The sequence below is a fragment of the Ziziphus jujuba genome, chromosome 12 (assembly GCF_031755915.1).
Source record: "Ziziphus jujuba cultivar Dongzao chromosome 12, ASM3175591v1".
Taxonomy (NCBI): domain Eukaryota; kingdom Viridiplantae; phylum Streptophyta; class Magnoliopsida; order Rosales; family Rhamnaceae; genus Ziziphus; species Ziziphus jujuba.
Window position 1 is genome coordinate 8,904,441 of NC_083390.1, and position 21,896 is coordinate 8,926,336.

General features: G+C 32.4%; 3 protein-coding genes across 3 annotated transcripts; 2 read left to right on the plus strand and 1 right to left on the minus strand.

The window, feature by feature from the left end:
• The first annotated feature begins 1,637 nt into the window (after positions 1 to 1,637).
• LOC107434085 (protein CROWDED NUCLEI 2) lies at positions 1,638 to 7,921 on the plus strand. The gene is made up of 16 exons (XM_060813273.1): positions 1,638 to 1,908; positions 1,996 to 2,040; positions 2,191 to 2,289; positions 2,413 to 2,523; positions 2,865 to 3,039; positions 3,168 to 3,224; positions 3,561 to 3,697; positions 3,814 to 3,873; positions 3,958 to 4,035; positions 4,399 to 4,472; positions 5,037 to 5,113; positions 5,583 to 5,678; positions 5,767 to 5,825; positions 5,990 to 6,065; positions 6,342 to 6,843; positions 7,720 to 7,921. Exons 1-15 carry the CDS (start codon positions 1,810 to 1,812, stop codon positions 6,377 to 6,379), a joined length of 1,281 nt encoding a protein of 426 aa, XP_060669256.1. The 5' UTR covers positions 1,638 to 1,809; the 3' UTR covers positions 6,380 to 6,843; positions 7,720 to 7,921.
• A 3,937-nt stretch (positions 7,922 to 11,858) lies between these two features.
• Positions 11,859 to 18,657, plus strand: LOC107434086 (uncharacterized). Its single transcript, XM_048462996.2, has 9 exons — positions 11,859 to 12,275; positions 14,544 to 14,627; positions 14,739 to 15,236; positions 16,136 to 16,271; positions 16,590 to 16,752; positions 16,942 to 17,070; positions 17,437 to 17,631; positions 18,211 to 18,333; positions 18,466 to 18,657. The coding sequence occupies exons 1-9, from the start codon at positions 12,071 to 12,073 to the stop codon at positions 18,571 to 18,573; spliced, it is 1,641 nt and encodes a 546-aa protein (XP_048318953.2). The 5' UTR covers positions 11,859 to 12,070; the 3' UTR covers positions 18,574 to 18,657.
• A 150-nt stretch (positions 18,658 to 18,807) lies between these two features.
• Positions 18,808 to 21,305, minus strand: LOC107434087 (LRR receptor-like serine/threonine-protein kinase FLS2). The gene has a single exon (XM_016045505.4). The coding sequence runs from the start codon at positions 21,024 to 21,026 to the stop codon at positions 19,095 to 19,097; it is 1,932 nt and encodes a 643-aa protein (XP_015900991.3). The 5' UTR covers positions 21,027 to 21,305; the 3' UTR covers positions 18,808 to 19,094.
• Between the last annotated feature and the right edge of the window lie 591 nt (positions 21,306 to 21,896).

Sequence of the window (21,896 nt, forward strand, 5' to 3'; positions counted from 1 at the left end):
TATTAAATTTTTATATAAGATAAAAAAAAGAGTTTTTTTAGAAAAATTTAAAATTTGGATTTTTCTAAAACAATTTAAAAAAGTTCATTTTTTAATCAATAACTACTTATTAACTTTTATCAAATATTTTTATTTTTTGATAAAAAAAATTTTGACATTCCAATAGAATTTTTAAATAAAAAAAAAAAAATCCTGTCAAACATAGCTTTATGTTGTTGACGACCTTTTTTAAAGCCTTATCCATAAATAAGGCATCAACTCCATGTCTTAAGACTCTTGGCTTACCAGAAATATATATAACCTTCGGCGTGTTCGGCAGAGCTAAAAATAATGTGTATTCTGTATTTGACAAGAACTACGAACAAGATTAACAAATTCAAAACTGCAAAAAGTCCATTTGCTATCAGAATATATAATCTCACATGATGCTAGTGAATTATTTGGTCCTGCCAACATGATATGCTCAACGTACTTTGAAAAGTGGAAAACGATATTTATTTTTTTTACTTGTTTAATTTCTTCTTTTATTATTTATCATTTTTTTTAATTTGACTTGTTATTGTAATTTTTTTAGTTCCATTTATTTATTTTTTTAATTTAATTTTTTTCTTTTCTTTTTTCATTTCATTCTTTATTTTTTTTTTAAAATTTCATTCCTATTTTCCTTTTTTTTTCTTTTATTGTTATTTTTTATTTTTATTTGGCTTTAACAGCTTAAAATACACTGTATTTGTGGTTTTTATTTTATTTTATTATTATCTTATAAATGAAGAGTTTATATAAAAAATTGTAAAGAAAATAAATTAATTAGATAACCTTTTAAAAAATTATTAAATAATTTATATATAAACTTATATTTATTTTAATAATTATTATATATAAAAAATAATTCTGTTATATTGATATTAAATAGAAGATTAGATTATTTACTATCTCATCTAATTTTCAATTTCAATTCAACTAGATCCGGCATATCAAAAGAACATCTTAATGCTTTGCCTTGTCATGGATAAAAAGGAAAGAAAGGACTGTGGCAAAACCCTACAAGAAATGGATTTGAAATAAATTCAATGGTCTTTAAACCACTTACTTTTATATTATCTTTTTATAAATTTTTTGACATGTGATAAAAATATAATAAAAAAATTAAAATTTTAAATCATATCCATCATTTTCAAATTATATTAATCATTTTTTACCACATGTCAACAATTTATAAGAAAGACCTTATAGAATAAGGTAGATTAAGGACCATCGGAATTTTTATTTTTTTAATGAATTAGGAACGTGAAGTGATTTTCTATTTTAATTTTAATTTTTTTTAAAAATCAAATATATAGTAAAAAATTATATATAAAAAAATCATAGTTGTATGAGTATTTTAATAATTCAAAATATTATTTATTTATTTTTTACTGGGATTTCGAATTTAGTCGTGTGGTAGTCTGATGGTATTTCTAACCATAGACTACCACACGACTTCTTAAAAATTCAAATATTTATGGAACGTATTATCTTGTCATAATATTTATTAAGCTCCTAAATTACTTTATTTATTAAAAATAAAAATTAATTGCTCACATTTTATTACATCACATTCGAATTAATTTTCATATTTCTCTCAATTCTTATTTATTTTAAAAAATAAACAAAAAGAAAAGACTTTCGCTTTCTGAACATGGCGGGAAAATTAACAAAAAAATTCTACCAAAATTTTGCGGGTGAACGGGGAATAAAAAGGTGGATGTTGAAGAAAGGCCAAAAAGGCTAAATTATCAAAAATTTTTGGGAAGAAGATTAGGAGGAGATATGCAAATGGGGAATTTCGGTGAGAATATGGAGTTGCTTAAGCTTTCCAAATTCAAGCTCCAGCTCCGAACTCTCGTCGCCCAAGTCCGGCAACTCAGAGTAAGATTTCTTCATCCTCATCACCTTCATCGACTCACACAGCAATTGTCTCTCTCTCATCGTTTCTTTTTTGGGAAAACACTTCAGGAACGAGATCTCTCTGCTGCCGAACAACTTCATCATAGTGTTCAGGTTTTCCTTTTTTTTTTTTTTTTTTTTTTAAATCGCTTTGAATTTTCTTTAATTTTCGTTTTTTGATTTTCTAATGTGCATTTACTTTCTCGAATTATTATTATTATTATTATTATCATTGTTATTTTGATTCCTGATGTTTGGATGTAGAAACAGAAGCAAACCGAGGAAGAATACGGTAGAAAGTTACAGGAATTGCAGGAGGAATTGGCTTCGTCACATGAAATGCGGCAAAAACTAGAAAGAAAGGTTCGTGAAACTTAAAAACGTATTATATTGCAGCTTACGTGTTTGTGCAAAGTCTTGTTAGATCTCAAAGTGAAGGCGATATTAGTTATGGTGGTTGTTTGTAATTCAAATTTGGTATTGCAGGTCAGTCACCTCGAGAATGATAATGCTTTGCTCGAAAACAAGCAAAAAGAGTTGAAGGCAACAATACAGAACCTGCTTCAGTCAAGGGAATATTTCGTGAATGCTTATGAGGTTTGTTCATGTGGTTGTTAATAATTTTAATGGATATCCATTTTATTTTATTTTTCATTATTTATTTATTTATTTATTTATCTTCTCCTGGTTCGATTAGTACATTATAAGTGAGCTAGAAAAGAGAGCCCAAATTGAAAATCTGAAAATTTGAAAAGAAATTATTTAGTTGCTCATCGAGTTGTTTCATGATGTGCAATTTTGAGAAGATTGTAAAGACTAAAACGCCAACTTAGAACGAATGCAACAAATATTTTATGAATTTCTTAGCTTGGACTTTGTTGGAAGTCCTATGATCAAACCAATGTATCATCATTCATCAATGCCATTTGCGTGCGCAGGAATCCACTTCTGATATGAAACGCTCAATCGAAACCGGAAATAGAAAGCTAAGTTTTCTATCTGAGAAGATAAAATCTCATTTGTTGTTATTTGATTCAATAGAAAAGGAGGCCCTTTCCATCAAGCAACTTGTGGATAACATACAACACCTTGTGAGTGAAAAAGACGAAGTAGGCGAGTGCTAAGTTGCTTTCAACTCTTACGTATTCTGGTTGTTTATGATAATTTTAACTCCGCAAAAATATGATGTTTATTGAAGTCGTACTAGCTGATTATGTTTTAACTTACTTCGCTGGATGTAGTGGCTGGCTTAAAGGGCAAACTGGACGTTGTCACTGAATTTGAAAAGATTTTTATTGGTAATTCAAGTTCTTAATCACCTGCATATATTTATACTCTCAGACTTCTAGATGTATATCTATTTCTTGTGATTTGTCTCTGTAATTCATCAAATATATATGTATCGCAAAGTGTTAAGTTTATCTTGGGTTGGGATTTAGAGAATCCTTAATTCATTAACTTGTTTTTAATTAATTAATACTACAAGAATGATTATATATATTCTTTTTGTATGCTGCAACAATAATTTGTTTCTTTAACCATTGAATAAAAGGCGTTTGTGCAGCTTTGCTATGAAGTAATTAGCATTTTGTTGTCAGTTCGAGATTAAATAGATCTTCAACAAATTTATGCAGAAAAGATTTGTGACCTGGAGAAAAAGCTGGAATTAGAGGAAGAGGAGACGCAGAGAAAGAATAAAGTCATTTCGGAGCTAGAAGCCCAGCTGGAAGGAGCAAAACTTAGTAGCATCTGCCAGACTCAAATTGATGAGATATCCCTGTCAATACCTAAGATTTATACATTTTTTTTTTAATTAAAATGAAATAAAATTGCATTCTCAGCTGGAGCAATGTTTTCTTTTAGGTGTCTTTCTTTAACCATTCTCACCTTCAGAAAATTCTCTCAGTAAAAGATGAGGTCATACAGAATTTAATATCAGAAAAGGAGGTCTGAGCCACAGATAATTGGCTACTATGCTCTGCATCTTTCCCTCTTGCTTTCTTTTCTTCATTTGACGTACTTCTTGATCAGGCATTGCACAGTGAAGTTGGTAGCATGGGGATCATCTTAGAGAAGATTCAGAGAATTGTTACATGTATGAATGAAGAGGTAAAACTGTTAAGAGAGAGTTTGATTTTTCACTTAAAAAGCATCAGAGATGTCATTAATTTATGTTCTTGTGAAACTTTTTGATGCCAGAATATGTCATTTTCAATAGCATAGAGATAGAATCAACAGTACCTATTTGGACTGTGGACTAAAACCTCAATACATGCTTGCACGTGTTTGAAGGTTATTCCACAATTTATGGTTCCACATAGGCTTCCACTTTAGCCTTTTTGTATAAAGAGTTTTGGCTTTAGAATGAAAATACTTCTAGAAGACTCTTGCATGGGACATTTATTATTGAATCTAGTTTATAGATGTTACATTTAACATTTGGTTTTGCTACTTTGTGTGAAATATTGCCAGGATAAAGGGAGGTTCTCCTTGTTACTGGAACACCAAAAAGGGCGCAATACTGTTGTGACAAAGGGAGACAATAGGCAGGGCAAATTTACTTATCATTTTCATCTGTGTCAAGTTGAATATTTTCCATGTTTGAATTTATTAGCTAGTTAATTTTATGGAAACCACTTTGGTTGAGTAGGAAACTCTCTCTCTCTCTCTCTTTAGAATTGAAAAGATAAGTTTTCTTTATCTAGCTGGATAAAGACATTGCCAGCTGGTTGTCTTATACAAATTTTAGCCATGGATATGCAGTATGAAAATGGCAGCTAATAGGTTCAGAAAGATAACATCTTTGATATCAGATATATGATTTCATAGTCTGCACATGATCATTCATATGGAGCATGCAATTCGGTTCACTATCCTTTCCTAAAGACCTTACGTATACCGTAAGGCAATAAGCCAATATCAATGCTCATAATATAATTTCTCTTGATCGTGACATTGGTTGTCATGCTTGCTCTGGGATGGGGATTAAACTGGAATGAAGTAATATTCTTATCAGTCAGCATAAATTTATGCCATAGTACGTTAATTTTTTCATTAGTTGGACAGATTGCCATATTGATGTTAATATTCATTCTAATTGGCTTGTTCAGGATTAGAGATGCAGCTCAAAATAGCACAGAAAAATTTTCAAGTAAGGCTTATGGGACAGGCAGGACAGAATTTACAGGTTTTGTTGTCTACACTTGTGGTTTTACCTCAGTTGAGGTTGGCTAATAAATTCTAGTTCGTCATATCCTTAATCATAGATTTTTAAAACAAATGATACGTGTATTCTCAAAAAGAAATTGACATGAAGCTTGCCGATACTACAATGAAGAATCATTGATTTTGCTCCCTGATCATCATGGGATATCAGCAATGTGCTCTTCCACTGTGGTATTAGCAAGTCTAGTAGTCATCCTAAATGAAGAAATTTCTAAAAGAAATAGCTTGTGCAAGTGTAACACAACTTAGTACTTGAATTTCCAACTGATTACTGATGGGCTTACATATTCATTTTATTAGCGATCACTGCATTCTAATGCAATTTACGTTGAGAAGTTTGAGAATACATATGCACTCTCGTTTGTATGATTCTCTCTAGCATGTTTACGAGAAGCATAACTCAATCCTGCATTTTTCTTATTCCGTTTCAGTTTCTGAAGGAAATGCATCTTCACCTTTATCTCGAAAATCTGTAGGCAACCACATACTGGAGAACAATAACACAGATTCCTATGTTTCAGAGGCAAGTGGACTTGTTTATTGACATTCTTTAGTTGGTCTTATGTGATGAAAATAAAATGTCCCTTCTGTTGGATATTTTATACCTGCAGTCAGCTTCCTCAGAACCTCAATCAGGAGCTGGTGCTCCAAGTATCTCTATGAAGGATTACAAGGTATGAGATGTCTTCGTCTTTAATCTAGAATCTGTTTCTCCATGCTGGCTATTAGTTTAGTAGCAGAAAATTTGTCTTGCACTGACAAACTGCTCAACAAAAGCCTGCAAAGATAGGTTCTGGGTGCATTTAGACTAATGCCTAATTATAAATTCTACGCAAAGGATAAGAGCTCGACAACAATACACCCTCTAGCTTCCGAGTGTTCAACCACCCAAGTTGAAGCCTCCAAAGATCCAGGTTAGCTTCCAAAATGATCATCACTTTTGTTTCTTAAGGTGACGTTATTCCGGGAGTACTTTTTCGTAAGTGCATATAGTCTCCATGAGTTTTGGGGCCTATTATACGGCTTATTGGTTGGCCCATATGGCAACTTCAGCCCATCCTACTTGATTCTTGGGCTAACGCCTCATTTCTAAATCCGGCTCACAAAGCTTTCTTTGAACTCTGTTTTTACATACAAAGATTTATATCCATCTATCTTTTATTTTTACTACTGTTATTATTTTTATTTAGCATTTGGAGGGAGTAGTTATCAATATGGTCAGCCATAGGAGTTCAAGGAAAGCTGCCGAGGCAGTCAAACCAATCAATCTTGGAGAAATCCAGCGTGTTACATTTGGAGATATATATATATATATATATGTGGAGTTCAAGGAAAGCTGCCGAGGCAGTCAAACCAATAAATCTTAGAGAATCCAGCGTCGTTTACATTTGTGTGTATATATATATATATATATATATATATATTGTGTGCGTGCGTGTGTGTGTGTGTGTGACAAATTCGGGAGAGAATTGAAAAAAAAGTCAAACAGATGGATTGAAATTTATTAGTTAAAAACGGCCTAGGCAGTTAAACTAATAAAATTATCAAGGAATCCAACGTCTGTTTGAAAATGCTTTACACATTGTGTTCCAGTCAAAGACGACGTACAAAGAACTGCCCAGCCAGCTTTGTGGCCTAGTATTTGGATGCCCCTTGGAAAAAGAATCACTCAAAACGAATTTTGGTGCATAGGTAATAACCCTAGGTCCTGAGTTGAAGGCCTAGGGATGAAATTTCCATTATTTATTTAAAAAAAAAAAAAAACTTTTACCTGTGTTTGTGTTTAAGGTGTTTAGTTTTCAGCTTAGGTCTTTGTTATTTATTTATTTTTAAACTAAATGTATGTAATTTGCTTTAAGTATTAGTAGTAATTTAATTTGTTAGGCATATAACTAATTATAAAATTAAATAAGAAAAAATATATATACATAAATGATATATGGTAAGGAGAGAAGTGATTTTAAAGAACAGTATTTATAACTATATTATTTTCTTGATTTGATGATCGTTGATGAATGTTTTTCTATATAAATCTTTGTTATATCAAAATCGTATAATTAAATATTATTTCAAATTGTATTATTATTTTTTTAAAATTTATAATTATTTAAAATGTTTAACAAACTATAATTATTATACATAATTAAATAGAAAAAATTAAATAATAAAAATTCCAAAACAAAAAACTAATCTCGTTATCAAAAACAACTTACTTTTCATTTTAATAATTGAAAATGTAAAAGTTTGAATTTTGGATCATTGTTTCCAAAACAATGACAAAGGTGGCCGAGGGGACCAGATGAGCTTCTGTTTTTTTTTTTTTTTTTTTTAATAGGACCAGATGAGCTCCTTATTGACATTAAAAGTCGTAATTCCATTTTCATACGTCTCCTAAAAAATCACGGCGACTTTCTGTCCGTTGATTTTTTCAATCCTCAATTATGTGCCATGCGTTTTTAGCTCGGACCTTTCAGTATTTTCCTTCATTTTCTCATCCTCAATTATGTGCCATGCGTTGTTAGCTCTGACCTTTCAGTGTTTTCCTTCATTTTCTCTCAACTTTTCCAGGAAAATGTTGAAATCGAAAGATTTCGAAGGATTTAAGACTGGGCCAAGTCTAAGCTAGGTTAGTATGTGGCTTTACCTGGACGGCACTCGAATCTACCGCTTCGCATGCTGACATTTTGATGGTTTTCTAGCTCGGGAAATGCCCGTGACCACAATATAAAACAAAACGGTTTTAGAAACATGGCCAACCATGATTTATTCACCGATGGAAATTTGATTTTCTTATCTGTTTGGGCGCAGAGAAAGAAACACATTAAAGATCAAGTAGGTGGAACCAAACACGAAAAACCTGCTGCTCACGAAACTAATAAAATGGTTGAAAAGCAAAACATCAAAATCTACTACTAGGAGCCCTACTATATCAAAATTCTAATTGTTACTGCCGGTAGGTGATGAAATTGTTGTTTGCTTATGGAAGAAGGTATTAAGGTTAGGTTAGGGTTAATTATATTTTATCATCCTCAACTATTAACCTTTGGCATTATGGCTTCCAAACTAGGAAAAAAAAATAAAATAAAAATCAAATTGACCTTGAACTATGATTTTTTTTTTTTTGTCACACTAATTCAATCATGCAAGTTTGTCTAATGAATTTGACAAAATTAGGCATGCAAAGTGGCCAAAAATAAAATAAAGCAGAATAAGAACAGCTTTTCAATAAAGTTAAAAGAGTTGCATGTTGTTTATGATTAATTTTATTAAATTTATTTGTTGAAAATGCATAATTAAGTTAAAATAATATAAAAAACATAATAGTTCTGGAGGAAATATGGGATTTTTTTTTTTTTTGTTTTGGTAATTTGAAAAGTAAAGTTCAAAACATATAATAGTCAAGTTTATTTAATCTTTTAAAATAAATAAAAAATCTACACTTTACATTAAAATTTATAGTTCATGATAAAACTATTCAAAATACACTATTAAAATTCCCTCTTCTCCAATTGTAATGTTGACAAAAAAAAAAAAAGTACTAAAATTCGATGTGGTTTGGTGAAAAGAAAGAAAAGAAATAGCACCATTTTTCGTAGCCCCCTTATATCTATAATGGTAGACCAACTTTTTTGTTTTGTATTTATTTTATTTTTTAAAGAAAAAAAGAAAGAAATTATTGGTCGACCCACTTAAAGCTATAGAGTAACAGGCACTCCAATAATAAAGTCTTGAAGTAAATAATATAGCTTGATATCCAATCGGCTAATTTTTTTTTGGTAACTTCAAATCAACTTCACATTGGGTGTGGTGCAGGAGAAGTAATTATGATTAGTTGATTAAGGCAAATAAATAAAATCACATAAAAACGAAGGAAATGAAAGAACCTGAAAGTGAAAATATTTTGCAGGACGGAGGAAGCAGAAGGACCCCGGGTGAAGTAATTAAGGATTTCCCGTAGGTAGATATTTCCCCTCCATAACTGGGGGACAGAGCTGTTTCCTCCTCAGGCAGGTACACCGTACACCTAAAATTGTTATTCTGCATTTTTTTTTTTAAATTTTGTTTATTTTAAATTCTTTACATCAATGGGAATTGGCCTTTTTGGTGTTGTTTTCAATTAAATCAATTTAATTGATTGGTTGATGAATTGCAAGAACGATCTATTTGATCTGGACTCTGCCTGTATAATTCATGGAATTGAATTGAATTTGAGGGGTTTATGCAAAAATTCCTTGAAATTATACGATTTTTGCTTTAAATCTGACAGAGAGTTTAAAGCTTAATTTAAGAAAATTTTAGTTTTCAAGTTAAAAATGTAACAATTTATGTTTTCAAGTCTTAATCTGTTATATTTTGATATAATTGAATTTTTTTAGCTAATAGTGGTTAACAATGTTGCCTCACATAATAGATATTAACATACAATTTTTTGGAATTTAGACTCCCTAATTTAAAAAAAAAAAAATTGCATTTAAATATTATCAAACCATTAAACCACCAGTTGACAACTACATCATACTAAAATACAATAAATTAAAACTTAAATACTTAAATTGCAAGCCAAAAAGTGGTACTTTTCTTTAATTAATATCACTTTTTTGTTTTATCTTTATTGTTGCATTGATGTTATTATTATTATTATTATTATTATTATTATTCATTTATGTACTTATTTATTTTTTGCTAAGCCTGTTGTATTGATGTTATTATTTTTTTTAATCATTATTTACTTCCACATGGTCAGCAGCTCAACCAGTTCTAGATCTAGCATGGGAGGACTGAACGAGAAGCATTGATTGAGCAATTAATGAATTGGGATCTAACCAATATATATATTTTTGGGATATGGATAGATAAGAGTAGAATGATATGGTATGTAGAACAAAAATACTAATTAATGACTTAAACAAGGGCATTCTTGGTATTTCACATAAAGAATTAATGGATGATATCAGTCTTAATATGGAAATTCCCAAAAGTGGTCCTAATCTAAACATGAAACCAAAATTAAAAGGTGATATTTATTGAAATAGTTGATATTGCATTTAATGGGTCCAGTTTCCAATTTGGGTCCCATCTCAATAATATATATATATATATATCCTAGACCGTTGGATAATTTTCTGCTAGCTGTTTACTTTCCATACGCCAGATGTCAAATTTTCTTCATGGAAGCTTTCCTTTGTCAATGTTTTAATCCTATCAAAGTGATAGATTTTATTTCTGCCTCATGTGTAAGAGAAGTATCCCAATTTTGTACTCCACATATCTGTAAAATGGGTCCATTCCAATTCACATGCACTGAGTACATTGCTTTTTGTGCCTGTCAACATTTGTAGCTTTTACCTATATTTAAAATTTACGTGTATATAGAAATTAAAATTATACACCATATTTATGAGATTAGACAATTTTCATTTCAACTAAATATCAAGCTTGCCCATGTTTTATCATTTTAATATTTTTTTTAAAATTTTAATTGATACTAGTTCTATAAAGTAAAGGGTCAATTATTAATCATTATTTTCTCTCTAAATTACAATATGTTTTGCGTTTTGTTCAGATTTATAAAAATTTCAATATTGTTCTGAACTATTACATTTTTTTGTTGTTGATCTATTAGGTTAATAATGGAACTTTAATATAAGGAAAAGTGATAATTTAAGAAACAATGGTAAAAAAATTTCTAATATGGAAGACAAAATGGAAAACGTTTTGTGTTTTTTTTTTTTTTTTTTTTTTGAACAACAAATATTTGTTTATTAATTACTATATTGCATAGGTGACATTGTTTTCATTATCGGCACGATTTAGGATACACATCCTTTTGTTTTTGGGTAAATAATTTACGTTGTATGTCCAGTTTAGGTAAAAGTTTGGTAAAAAAAAAAAAAAAAACCTCACGTAAGCCTCATGTACCTCCTCTATATCCACCGTCACCCGAAAAAAAAAAAAAAAAACACTGTTTTCCATTTTTGTTTTATTTTACGCTTTTTTCTTTTTCTTTTTCCTTTTTTCTTCACTTTTGCTTTTCTTTTTTTAAAATATTTTTAATAATATATATATATAACTATATGTATATTTTTTGATGAATTAGTAAAATATCTTGTTTCCTATATCTATACATATATGTATATATATAAAAAGAGTTAGCCGACGTTATTGTAATTAACGAAGCAGCTGCACAAACTTTGTTGTTGTTCAAGGACAAAATCAAAATTTGGTACCTGACTATAAAAATCTGAGACGAATAGGTACAAGAAAAAAAAAAAAAAAAAAAAAAAAAGGAAAAGAAAAAAGAAAAGTGTGAAACAACGTCAGCAAAACGCCAATTCTCAACTACATCGATCACTGGCATTACCGATTTTAACATTTAAAAAAAATAATTAAAAAAAAAAACAAAACTGTACCCGGAAAAAGTGGGTCCACGAAACTCAGTGACAGAAAGAAAAGAAAACTCACCACACGTTCGCTGTACTAGGTTATGCCACGTGGCAAACAGTTGTACATTTATGTGGGTCCCATTTATGGACCCCCCGATCCCAGGGACTAACCCACCTACGGATGCCTTTTTCTCTGCCACAACAACAACACCACCACCAACTGCCGTGCCGTCACTGTTTTTTTCTTTCTTTTACATTTTTGACTGAGAATTTGGAATATATGTGAAAAAATGTCTCTTTTTCTTTTTTTCATAAATGTAACAAACAAACAGAGACACGGACGGTAGTTTAAACGCTATGCCTTATTACTCTCTCTAAAAAGCTTAAAATATTTATTATTTATTATTATTATTATTATTATTATTCTCTTTGTATAATTATCTTCGAAGATGGTGGTGGTTGCAGAAGAATGATCGATTTCTTAGAGAGAGATATAGAGAGAGAGAGAGAGAGAGAGAGGTAAAGAGGGAGAGAAGATGGGGGCGTGTGTATCCACGCCCGAGGGATGCGTAGGGGTAAGATTGAGTTCGTCAAAGAAAGTCCTCCGGAAAAGAAGGAGAGGAGGTCTAAAGAGAAGAGTGTCATCTCGCTTGTCTAAAGCATCATCGGATAAAGCTGTTGCTGCTGCTGATAGACCTTTCTCTGCTGATCGCTCCACCTTCTCCAACCCCACTTTTCAAGGTCTGGTTTTTCTTCTCTCTCTCTCTTTCTTTGCTTTACATGCACGCATACACTCTCTCTGTATCTCACTCTGTTTCTGTCTCGTTTTTCTCTTCTAATGGTGTTTTAAGTTGAGGGTAATGCTGAAGCTTTTGGATTTTAGTTTTGGGTTTCTGGGTATGTGTTTGTTGTTTTTGGTTTATTTATTTATCTATTTTTTCTAATCTTGTTTTTGGAGTGTTTTCTTTTGCTGGTTAAAGTATTTTGTTTGGATTGAAGGAGACAGATAGGTTTTGGAAATTTTGATGATGGGTGTTTTTTAATTTTTTTAGATTGTTTTATCATTTGGGGTTGTAATCATTGGTAATATTGTGCTTTTGTAATTCTCTTTTCAGGTGGTTGGAATTTCTTAGCTTAAAAATGTATTCTTGTTGAATTGGAAAATGATTTGTCTTAGAAATGCCATATATTTTTTTGTGAACTTTGTTTATGCCAATTTGGGTCTGTTACTGCGTTTTTGTGATACAGGTAATAGTGGGGTTTGAACACATGTGTCTTTATTGGTATCTTCTGCTGGGATTTTTATAGAAAAGGGAGGTAATTGGTGTGGGGTCGTTGGTTTGTGCCTTTCAAAAACTATCTTAGTCTATCGGTTATCAATATTTCCTTTATTCCTTCACCTTGTAACTTTTTGCTTTTGTTCCTTTTTTTTTTTTTTTTTTTTTTTAATTTTTTTTTTTAAAGTTTTTTTGTTTTTTTTTTCAAGGAAAGAATGTCGGTAGCCCAATCACATTGAGAATGAGAGTTGCTTAAACTTTCCGTTTTCCTCTTATTTAGTTTTTGTTTGGCTTGACAATTAAAAGAATATTGTCCTTGAGAGAAGTTTTGACCTTATTTTAAAATTTGAAGTGATGCTTACTGAATTTGTTGTTTGACGCTTGGAGGAGTCAATACGTGGATCTGAGCTTGTAAATTGTTTGTTTCTGTACTTATCTCTCATTGATGACTATCAAGCTGAGTACACTCTGTAAGGACTTTTGAAATGTTTTTCAAGGGCTAATTGATTTTCCAGGAAGAAATTTAGGTTATAATTATGATTTCAATGTGCTTCAGAAGTTACAATGGGGGATGGCATTGGAAAATGTAATTTTTTCAAGTTCAATATGATTGAATGTGCAATATGCTAGTAGTATATGAACATTTATGCTTTGTTATAGGATTATCTCCGGGCACAATGGTTATGGTCTCTGATGCTATTGTTGCCATGACTTGCTTCATCCTGCATTGTTTGGTTCAATGGAGATCTGTAGGAGTGAACCTTGTGTACTACATATTATGTATAATTAAGTACTTAGCAGGTAACAAAAGTGTGTAATGTGGTGTTTATCAACAGCTAATGGCACATTTACTCAGTTGTAAGGATGTAACATGGTGTAAGAATTTGGAGCAAAGGGATCTTCGCAAGGACCTGACGAGGGGTGTTCATTGCAGTGTTTAGGATTTCAAGATATGACTGATTCCAAAAGTATATTTATAGTTGCAAGAGCAGAATTTTACAATGTTACATGGATTTTGCTATCTCACTTAGTTCAGCGACTAGAGAAACAAAGACCTTACAAAGTGGATAGAAAAATATGAAACACATGGTTCAGAATCTGGACCTTTGGTTCCACCATAGGTTTTTTGCATAACTGTCAATCTCTTCTCATTAGTTTTCTGTAGGAAGCATGCTCCATTGTTCATCAGAGGCCCATAAACATATATCATACTCTATAGTATGCTTGTCTGATTGTGGTTTGGTTGTAGGGAAATTGTGACAAGCGACTTTTCGTGCTTCCACTGTTTCCTTTTTTTTTTTTTTTTTTTTTTTTTTTTTTTCCCTTCCTTCAGTTGGCGTCATCTCAATGTGCTTCTTTAGAACGTTTATATGCAGCTATAGATTAGTCTATATTCTGAAATACAAGAATGCTCTACTGGACATATGCATTCCTTATGAAACTAAGGGATGTTCGATATGCAGTTCCTCTTCTAATTATATGTTCATGCATTTAAGTTTATTACTTTGTTTATTGTTCTTCTACAATATTTTTCTTGTATGCTTTTATTGGAGTATGATAGGTTGAAATGAAATTCTTGAGAAACTAGTTTGGTTTTGCATCTTTTTTATTTTTATTTTTATTTATTTTTATTTTTTTTATTTTACCAAACATTTGCACCTTCAGAATCTATGTGACTCTAACTTTTCTTATGATCATACCACTGATATTTCTTATAATCTAATTGCATCAGTCGGAAGCAATGATGATGCCTGGTTTGATTCAGTTGCCGTATTTGAATCTGACTGTGATGAAGATTACCAAAGTGTTCAGTCAGGTATCCTTTTTGAGATATCTAATTCAGTCTATACGTATTCATTTATTTCCCATTCTTCTAGTTAATTAGAAGATTTTGCATCTGTGGTATTGATAATTTTGGTATGTACAGATGTGTTATCGCTTAGTGGCTTTGAAGGTGTATCAGCATCAAGTAACATGTCTCACAGAGATGCCAATCATGGAGACTGTAGTGTCAGAAACCAACACAACTCTTTTGTAGATCAGATGCATAAACCAGGGGATTTTTCACCACGATATTCTGCACATGACTCTGTCAATGAGGTATCTCAGAATTCAAGTTGTCAGGTCATGAATTCAGATGACAATGGTTCTAAACCTAAATGTGATGGACATTCAACGGGTGAAGCAAATCAACCTGTGTTCTTAGATGAAATCTCCTCCTCTGTCGATGAAAATAGTGGCAAGGAGGAAGGAATTCTGGATAATTGTGGGATTCTTCCGAGTACCTGTCTGCCTTGTCTTGCTTCTACTGTTCCTTCTGTTGAAAAGAGAAGATCATTAAGTTCTAGTCCACCAAGTGCAAGGAAAAAGGCTGCCTTAAAGCTTCCTTTCAAATGGAAAGAAGGACATGCTATTGCCACCCTACGTAAGTTCTACTTTTTATGTTTTTATGTGATTTCAAAATGAATTTTGATCACAACATTTATGATATTTTTGCTATCATTATTAACATCAGTATTTTTATATTAGACAATTACAGTCTTAATATCACTATTGTAGATATTGTTCTGCTGCACATATTCAAATAACGTGCACAACCACAGTAGGACCTCATAATGTTTCAATTTAGATATCATTGTTTCATTTTTCTTGCTGTAAACATTAAGCTTGAATATGTCAGATACGTTTTAGCCTTGTCAACCTTAGTAGGCAGTTCTAGTGACTGACACACATCATGATTCGATGCAACATCCTAGAAGAATGTTTAGATACTGGAAAATGTTCCTGATTGTTTTTCTGTTCACAAATTAAAGAATGTTCAATTTCTTGGTGCTACTACATATGGAATGTGGCGAATTCGTATATTCAATTTTTGAGCTTGCTTTGTAGTTGTAGTGTTAGTGGCTAGGTGTGGAGATATATTTTGTAATTGTTCTTCTTTTTTCAAAGGAACTGAATTCACAAGGTGATGCCTTGTGCTATCTTAGAGCATCAGGGCTGATGCATCTTAAGTATGCTATACCAATAGGGTACTCTAGAAGGCTAATGTGTTCCATGACAGTTAACAGTCATGTGAAAGATTATCTATTGGATGATGTGTCATGTGATCTATCAATGAGCCTATGTGGATGAATTGCATTCTACTCTATCTAACTCGGACTCCCCATCTTGACTTGTATGAAAATGGCTTTTATTTAGCAGAAAAAGGAAAAAAATGGTAATCCTTACAACTGAGATATGGTGTTGGATTCGCTAACTATAGTTGATAGTTCTTGGTGGCAATATTTGCAAATTTAACTTTAATTTCTTTATGTGTAATTTCAGTTTCCTCGAAGATGCTTCTGCAAAGGCCAATAGCTGGTTCCCAAGTACCTTTTTGCCCTATTGAAAAGAAAATGCTAGATAGTTGGTCACAGATTGAGCCATGTACATTTAAAGTTCGAGGTGTGAATTACCTTAGGTAAGTCTAAGGGGACAGCATTCAATTGGTTTGTATATGCATGGCTGTGCACATATTCATGCAATAGAACATATACATATTTGACAGATGCGTATGTACATATGTATGGGCATATACACCTACATAAGTACATGCATATATCTTCTCTGTTAAGCTAATTTATTCAACACCGATGTCATTTGTAGAATGGCGACCATATGCAATGGCATGCTTTTATGTGAAAAGTTGACAAAGAACATAATCAAAGTTTGCAAGGTTGATCTTTTATTATCATAGTTGTTTTTCCATTAACCATTTCACTTAAAAATTCATCTGCAGGGACAAGAAGAAAGAATTTGCTCCCAATTATGCTGCATATTATCCTATTGGTGTTGATGTATTCTTATCTCCGCAAAAAATAGATCATATAGCTCGCTTTGTGAAGCTCCCTGTTATTAATTCTCATGGGAAACTTCCTTCTATCCTTGTTGTAAATGTACAGGTATCTCTCTCTCTCTCTCTCTCTCTCTCTCTCTCTTTCTACTTATAGTATTGAAAATTTTTCTTATTTGGGTTGATTTATTTATTCTGGATCTCCATTTCCCTTACATGTCCTTGATTTGAGCTTTCTCTCTCTAGTATCTTGATTTGCTTTTCAGACATTTGATATCATCCTTTCCATGGTTTCCAGATTCCATTGTATCCCACCACAATTTTTCAGGGCGAAACTGATGGTGAAGGCATGAATTTTGTTTTGTACTTCAAGCTTTCTGACAGCTATGCCAAGGAACTTCCTCCTCATTTTCAAGAAAGTATCAGGGTAAGATGGAGCCTTTTAAACTGTGTCAGTTTTATTGCTTCCCAATAAGCAGCTTTTCAAATGTTATAATTCCTAACCATGATGCATATAAAGTTATTCCAGTAACAATTCAATAATAAATGGTGTATGATTTTCTAAATCAGGCACTCTTCTCATGAATAAAATATTTCAATGTTCTTATGGATAAAATATTTTCAATCTTCATGTCATAAAATATTTTTCTTAGGAACATTGCAGAATTTTATGGTGTCTTCTATAGTTTTTAGCTGTGAAATTTTTAAGATCCTTCCATGCTTACATTTATTCACTACTTGCTAACAATATATACTTTTATTGTTTCTTTCTTCCTTGCCGTTTTGAAAGCAGAAGTTAATTGATGATGAAGTTGAAAAGGTCAAAGGTTTTCCTGTGGATTCTATTGCCCCCTTTAGGGAAAGACTGAAAATATTGGGACGTGTCGTAAATGTGGAAGAACTTCATTTGAGTGCAGCAGAGCGGAAGCTTATGCAGGCGTACAATGAAAAACCTGTTCTTTCACGTCCTCAACATGAGTTCTACTTGGTAAGTTAGAAATTATATTGGTTAGTATTTTAATTTCTCTTTCATGTTTCTATTTTAGAATAATGGACTCCATCATGTGATAGAAGTCATCTTTAGAATCAGAAATCATAGTTCATGTCTTTAAATTAATGATCTGTCTACAAAATCCTTTACTCTTGATACTTGCCTACTTAATATTTAGTAACTTCACAACTTGAATGTCAAGCATGCCATTTTCAGTGGTGGACTTTTTGGTGGGATATGAGGTGTTTGGTGGTCGTTTTATTGTTTTTCGCAATACTTTCTTCTATCCATGATAACAAATAGAAAGCGTTAGACGTCATGTACATTTAAACAGTTAAATACATATGTCAAACTGACTAGATACATGTTATAGTAGGTATTTCCTTGATTAGCAAAAAACAAGCTTTTCAATCTTGCCTGGATCATTTCTGTGTTTGCATTATTCACCCCATTGTTATTTATGTATTGAAAAGATTCCCCCTGTTAGCAAGTCCAAGAAACATTTTAGATTAATGAATTAATATGCTGTTAAATTTATTTTTTATCATTTTAGCTGACCACAACGGACTCTTGCAGGGGGAAAATTACTTTGAGATTGATCTGGATATGCATAGATTCAGTTACATCTCTAGGAAAGGATTCGAAGCATTCTTAGACAGACTAAAGCACTGCGTCTTGGATGTTGGCCTTACAATTCAGGCAAGTCTTTTTTCTTTTTGATTGCCTGTCAAAATTGAAAATATATATGTACATATATATATATATATATATATATCAAAACAAAAGAAGTTGAAATTATAATCTCAATTACTTTTGTTTCATTTCAAACAGGGGAACAAAGCTGAAGAATTGCCAGAGCAGATCTTATGTTGTATACGGTTAAATGGAATTGACTACATGAATTACCACCAATTAGGGTCGACTCTAGAACCCCTCTGAAATTTATAGCGCTAAAGTAATGTAAGACTTCAAATTCAAAACTAATAAAGGTTAATTTCAAGAAAAAAAAGTTCTTTAACATCATTTGCAGTTGTATAATAGTAGTGATGGTAGCTATGTCTCTAACAAAATATCAAAAAAGAAGTCTTATCATATCATTTCCAAATGATATGGAGATAAGTCTTGAGTTAACTAAGCTTGCATTTCGAAATGGTAAGTTCAACATAATATGAAGGGCTTAACGTTGAAGGCAAAGAAAACACTCATTCATATCCTCGATTTGTTATATTGTCATTTTTTGATTCAATGATAGCAGTGTGTTGAGTAGGAAGTATTCTTCACACACTGAAAATGGAGGTGGAGATCAATTATTATTTTTAATCTACGCTCGAGTTGGTCATGTATGAAAGTACTATTAATTTCCTATAAAAATTTTCAGACTTTGAGGAAACCAGATTCATTTCTGAGAGGCAGCTACATGTTTTTTCTTGTTTAAAATTGAAAAACATCAACCAAAAATCTCAAAGCTTACAAGGTGTGAGAGGCTTCCCACATAATCCTTTGTTACCTGAATAACATCTGACAGGAAAGTCACTCAGAGGTTTACCCACAGGAATTTCCCCAACCAGAAGATTATCTGACAGATCCATTTCCTTCAGTTTTGTCAACTTCAAAAACCCACTTGGAATTTTCCCTGTAAACTGGTTTTTCTGCAGCTTCAGTATCTGTAAGGAGCTTAGATTTGCTAGATTGTCTGGCAAATCAAAACCCAACTTGTTGGAGTTCATATCTAAACTCTGCAATGATTTCAATCTCCCAATGGATGTTGGTATTCTACCTTGAAGAATGTTGTTGGACAAGTTGAGAAACCGAATCCCAGTCTGTGCATCTGCACCTATTTGCTCAATTCCAGTTGAGAAGCTGTTATCAGAAAGGTCGATATATGTTAAAGATCCATCAGGAAACCTGTGTCCTATTTTGAAAACCCGGCTTATAGAACCAGTTAGCTTATTCGTATGGAGATCAAGGACACCCAACTCGTGCAAGTTTGTAATTGAATCAGGAATGCTTGAAGCAAGTGAATTCCTTGACAGGTTCAAAAAGTAGAGCTGAGTGAGACTTCCAAGCCATGTTGGAATACTTCCAGTGAGATAGTTGTCTGATAAATCCAGTTCCTGTATAGGACTTGGAGTTATCTTCAAGAACTGTGGAATTCTTCCTTGGATTCTGCATCCAGCTAAGTATATCCGGGTAAGCGATGGCAATTCTGCTATCCATTTGGGGATGGAAGAGAGGTTGAAACGATTGAATGATAGATCAAGCGTTTGAATATTTCGAAGGGATGACATCTCACGAGGCAACGGTCCTCGAATCAAATTGTTCGAAACATTCAAGAGAATTAGCTGACAGAGTAGACCAACTGATTTTGGTATCCGGCCTGATAATCTGTTTCCATGAAGATATAGTTCTGATAAAGCTGATAAGTTACCAAAGCTTGAAGGAATTGGTCCCTCAAGTTTGTTGTTTGCTAAGGAAACTCTCTTGAGTGAGACCAGATTTCCAAACATGAATGGTATTTTCCCAGTAAGAAGATTACCATGCAGTCTTAGAAAGCTAAGGGATGGCATTTGATCAGAACTTGATGGAAATGGAATTGGTCCCTCAAGAGAATTGGTGTCCAAGTACAAAACAGAAATGGCTTTCAGGTTGGACAATGAGGTTGGAATACTACCAACTAACAGATTGTTTGAAAGATCAAGCTCTTCCAAAACTTGCAACTCTCCTATTCTCTGTGGTATATGACCAGACAGAGAATTGCTATGAAGATCCAACTGTACCAAATTCGTCAAATTCGTAATCGAATCAGGTATCATACCGGAAAATCTATTTGAATAAAGAAGTACCTTGTTAAGATTTTTGAGGCTTCCAAGGCTTGAAGGAAATGACCCGGATAATTGATTCTCATACAAAACAAGTTCTTCAAGATTAGACAACTTACCAATGCTTTCAGGTACAGGACCAGTGAAATTGTTGGTGTAGAGTATGAGCTTTCGGAGTTTTGGAAGACGAAAACCGATGGATGTTGGGATTGTTCCAGCAAGACCAATCAGACCACCAAGATCAATGACTTCAAGGGAAGCTAGAAGTGTTATTGAAGGAGACAACAAGCCATTCATCTGGGACTGGTAGAAGAAATCATCTGTCGAAATGAATCCGGGTAGATGAATTTCTGTCACTCTTCCAGTTGTGTTATCACAGGAAATTCCTTCCCAGCTGCAACAATTGAGACCAACCCACTTTGCTAACCGACCAGAGGAATCAACAAAGATGCCAGACTTGAAACTGGTTAGACCTTTCAGGTCACTGGAATTGCATACTTCACTACCATTTCTCATTCCCTCACCAAATGTTAACATGGTAAAGGCTACAACCCAAAGCAATTCAAATGCCATTTTTTTTTGGGTGAAATTGGTAATGACCCTATTGATATTTCAGCACCAAGTATGTGAAACTAAGTGGAAAATTTTTTCTGAGAAAGACAGTGAATAGTTTTTGTGGGTTTTAATTGAACTAGACTACTCATTGGTTCATAGCTAGCCAATCAGTTGTCAAGAAATAAACAAAGAAGAACAGAAACGGACAGGGTGTGGTCAATAATTATCAAAGTTTGCTTTCTCTTTTTCCTGTTTTTCTTTTTTTTTTTTTATCCTTTACAGTATAAAATGCTGAAAAGAGTATTTGTGTCTGAATCATGATTGCCTTGGTTATAGTTAAAGAAAGGAGTTTAAATTACGGATTTGTACATGACACTAATCTCAAAAAATGGCATAAATTGCGTTCCTCATCAGTGTCTCTGAATGATTAAAATAATCCATGGTTTTCAAAAATCCAAACCACCCCCATTAAGTAGCAACAATAATCCATTGATTACAAACTATTTTTTTTTTCCTTTTTTCTTTTTCTTTTTATTTTTTTACACATGCAGATCAGTTTTTCTGACACATGACAGTTCATGAAATGAACAAAGAAAACTATAAAAATTGGCAAAATATTATATATGTTCCTACTTCCGAAGCAAGTTTAACAAATTCCATGTACTTGAAATACAGCAGGCTTATTATTATTTTTAGTTTTTATTTTACTTTTTCATTTAAAAAACCTCCATTTTCAGGAACACCAGAGGAAGAGAGCTCTGAGAGGTTCTTTCCTCTCTTTCTTTGTGTACTCCGAGGACTGACTGTTAATTTGTTTTCGAATTTCTAGAAGGATCTTAGCATTGTTGAATGGTCATTTTATAGAATACCCATTTCCAATGTTCATCG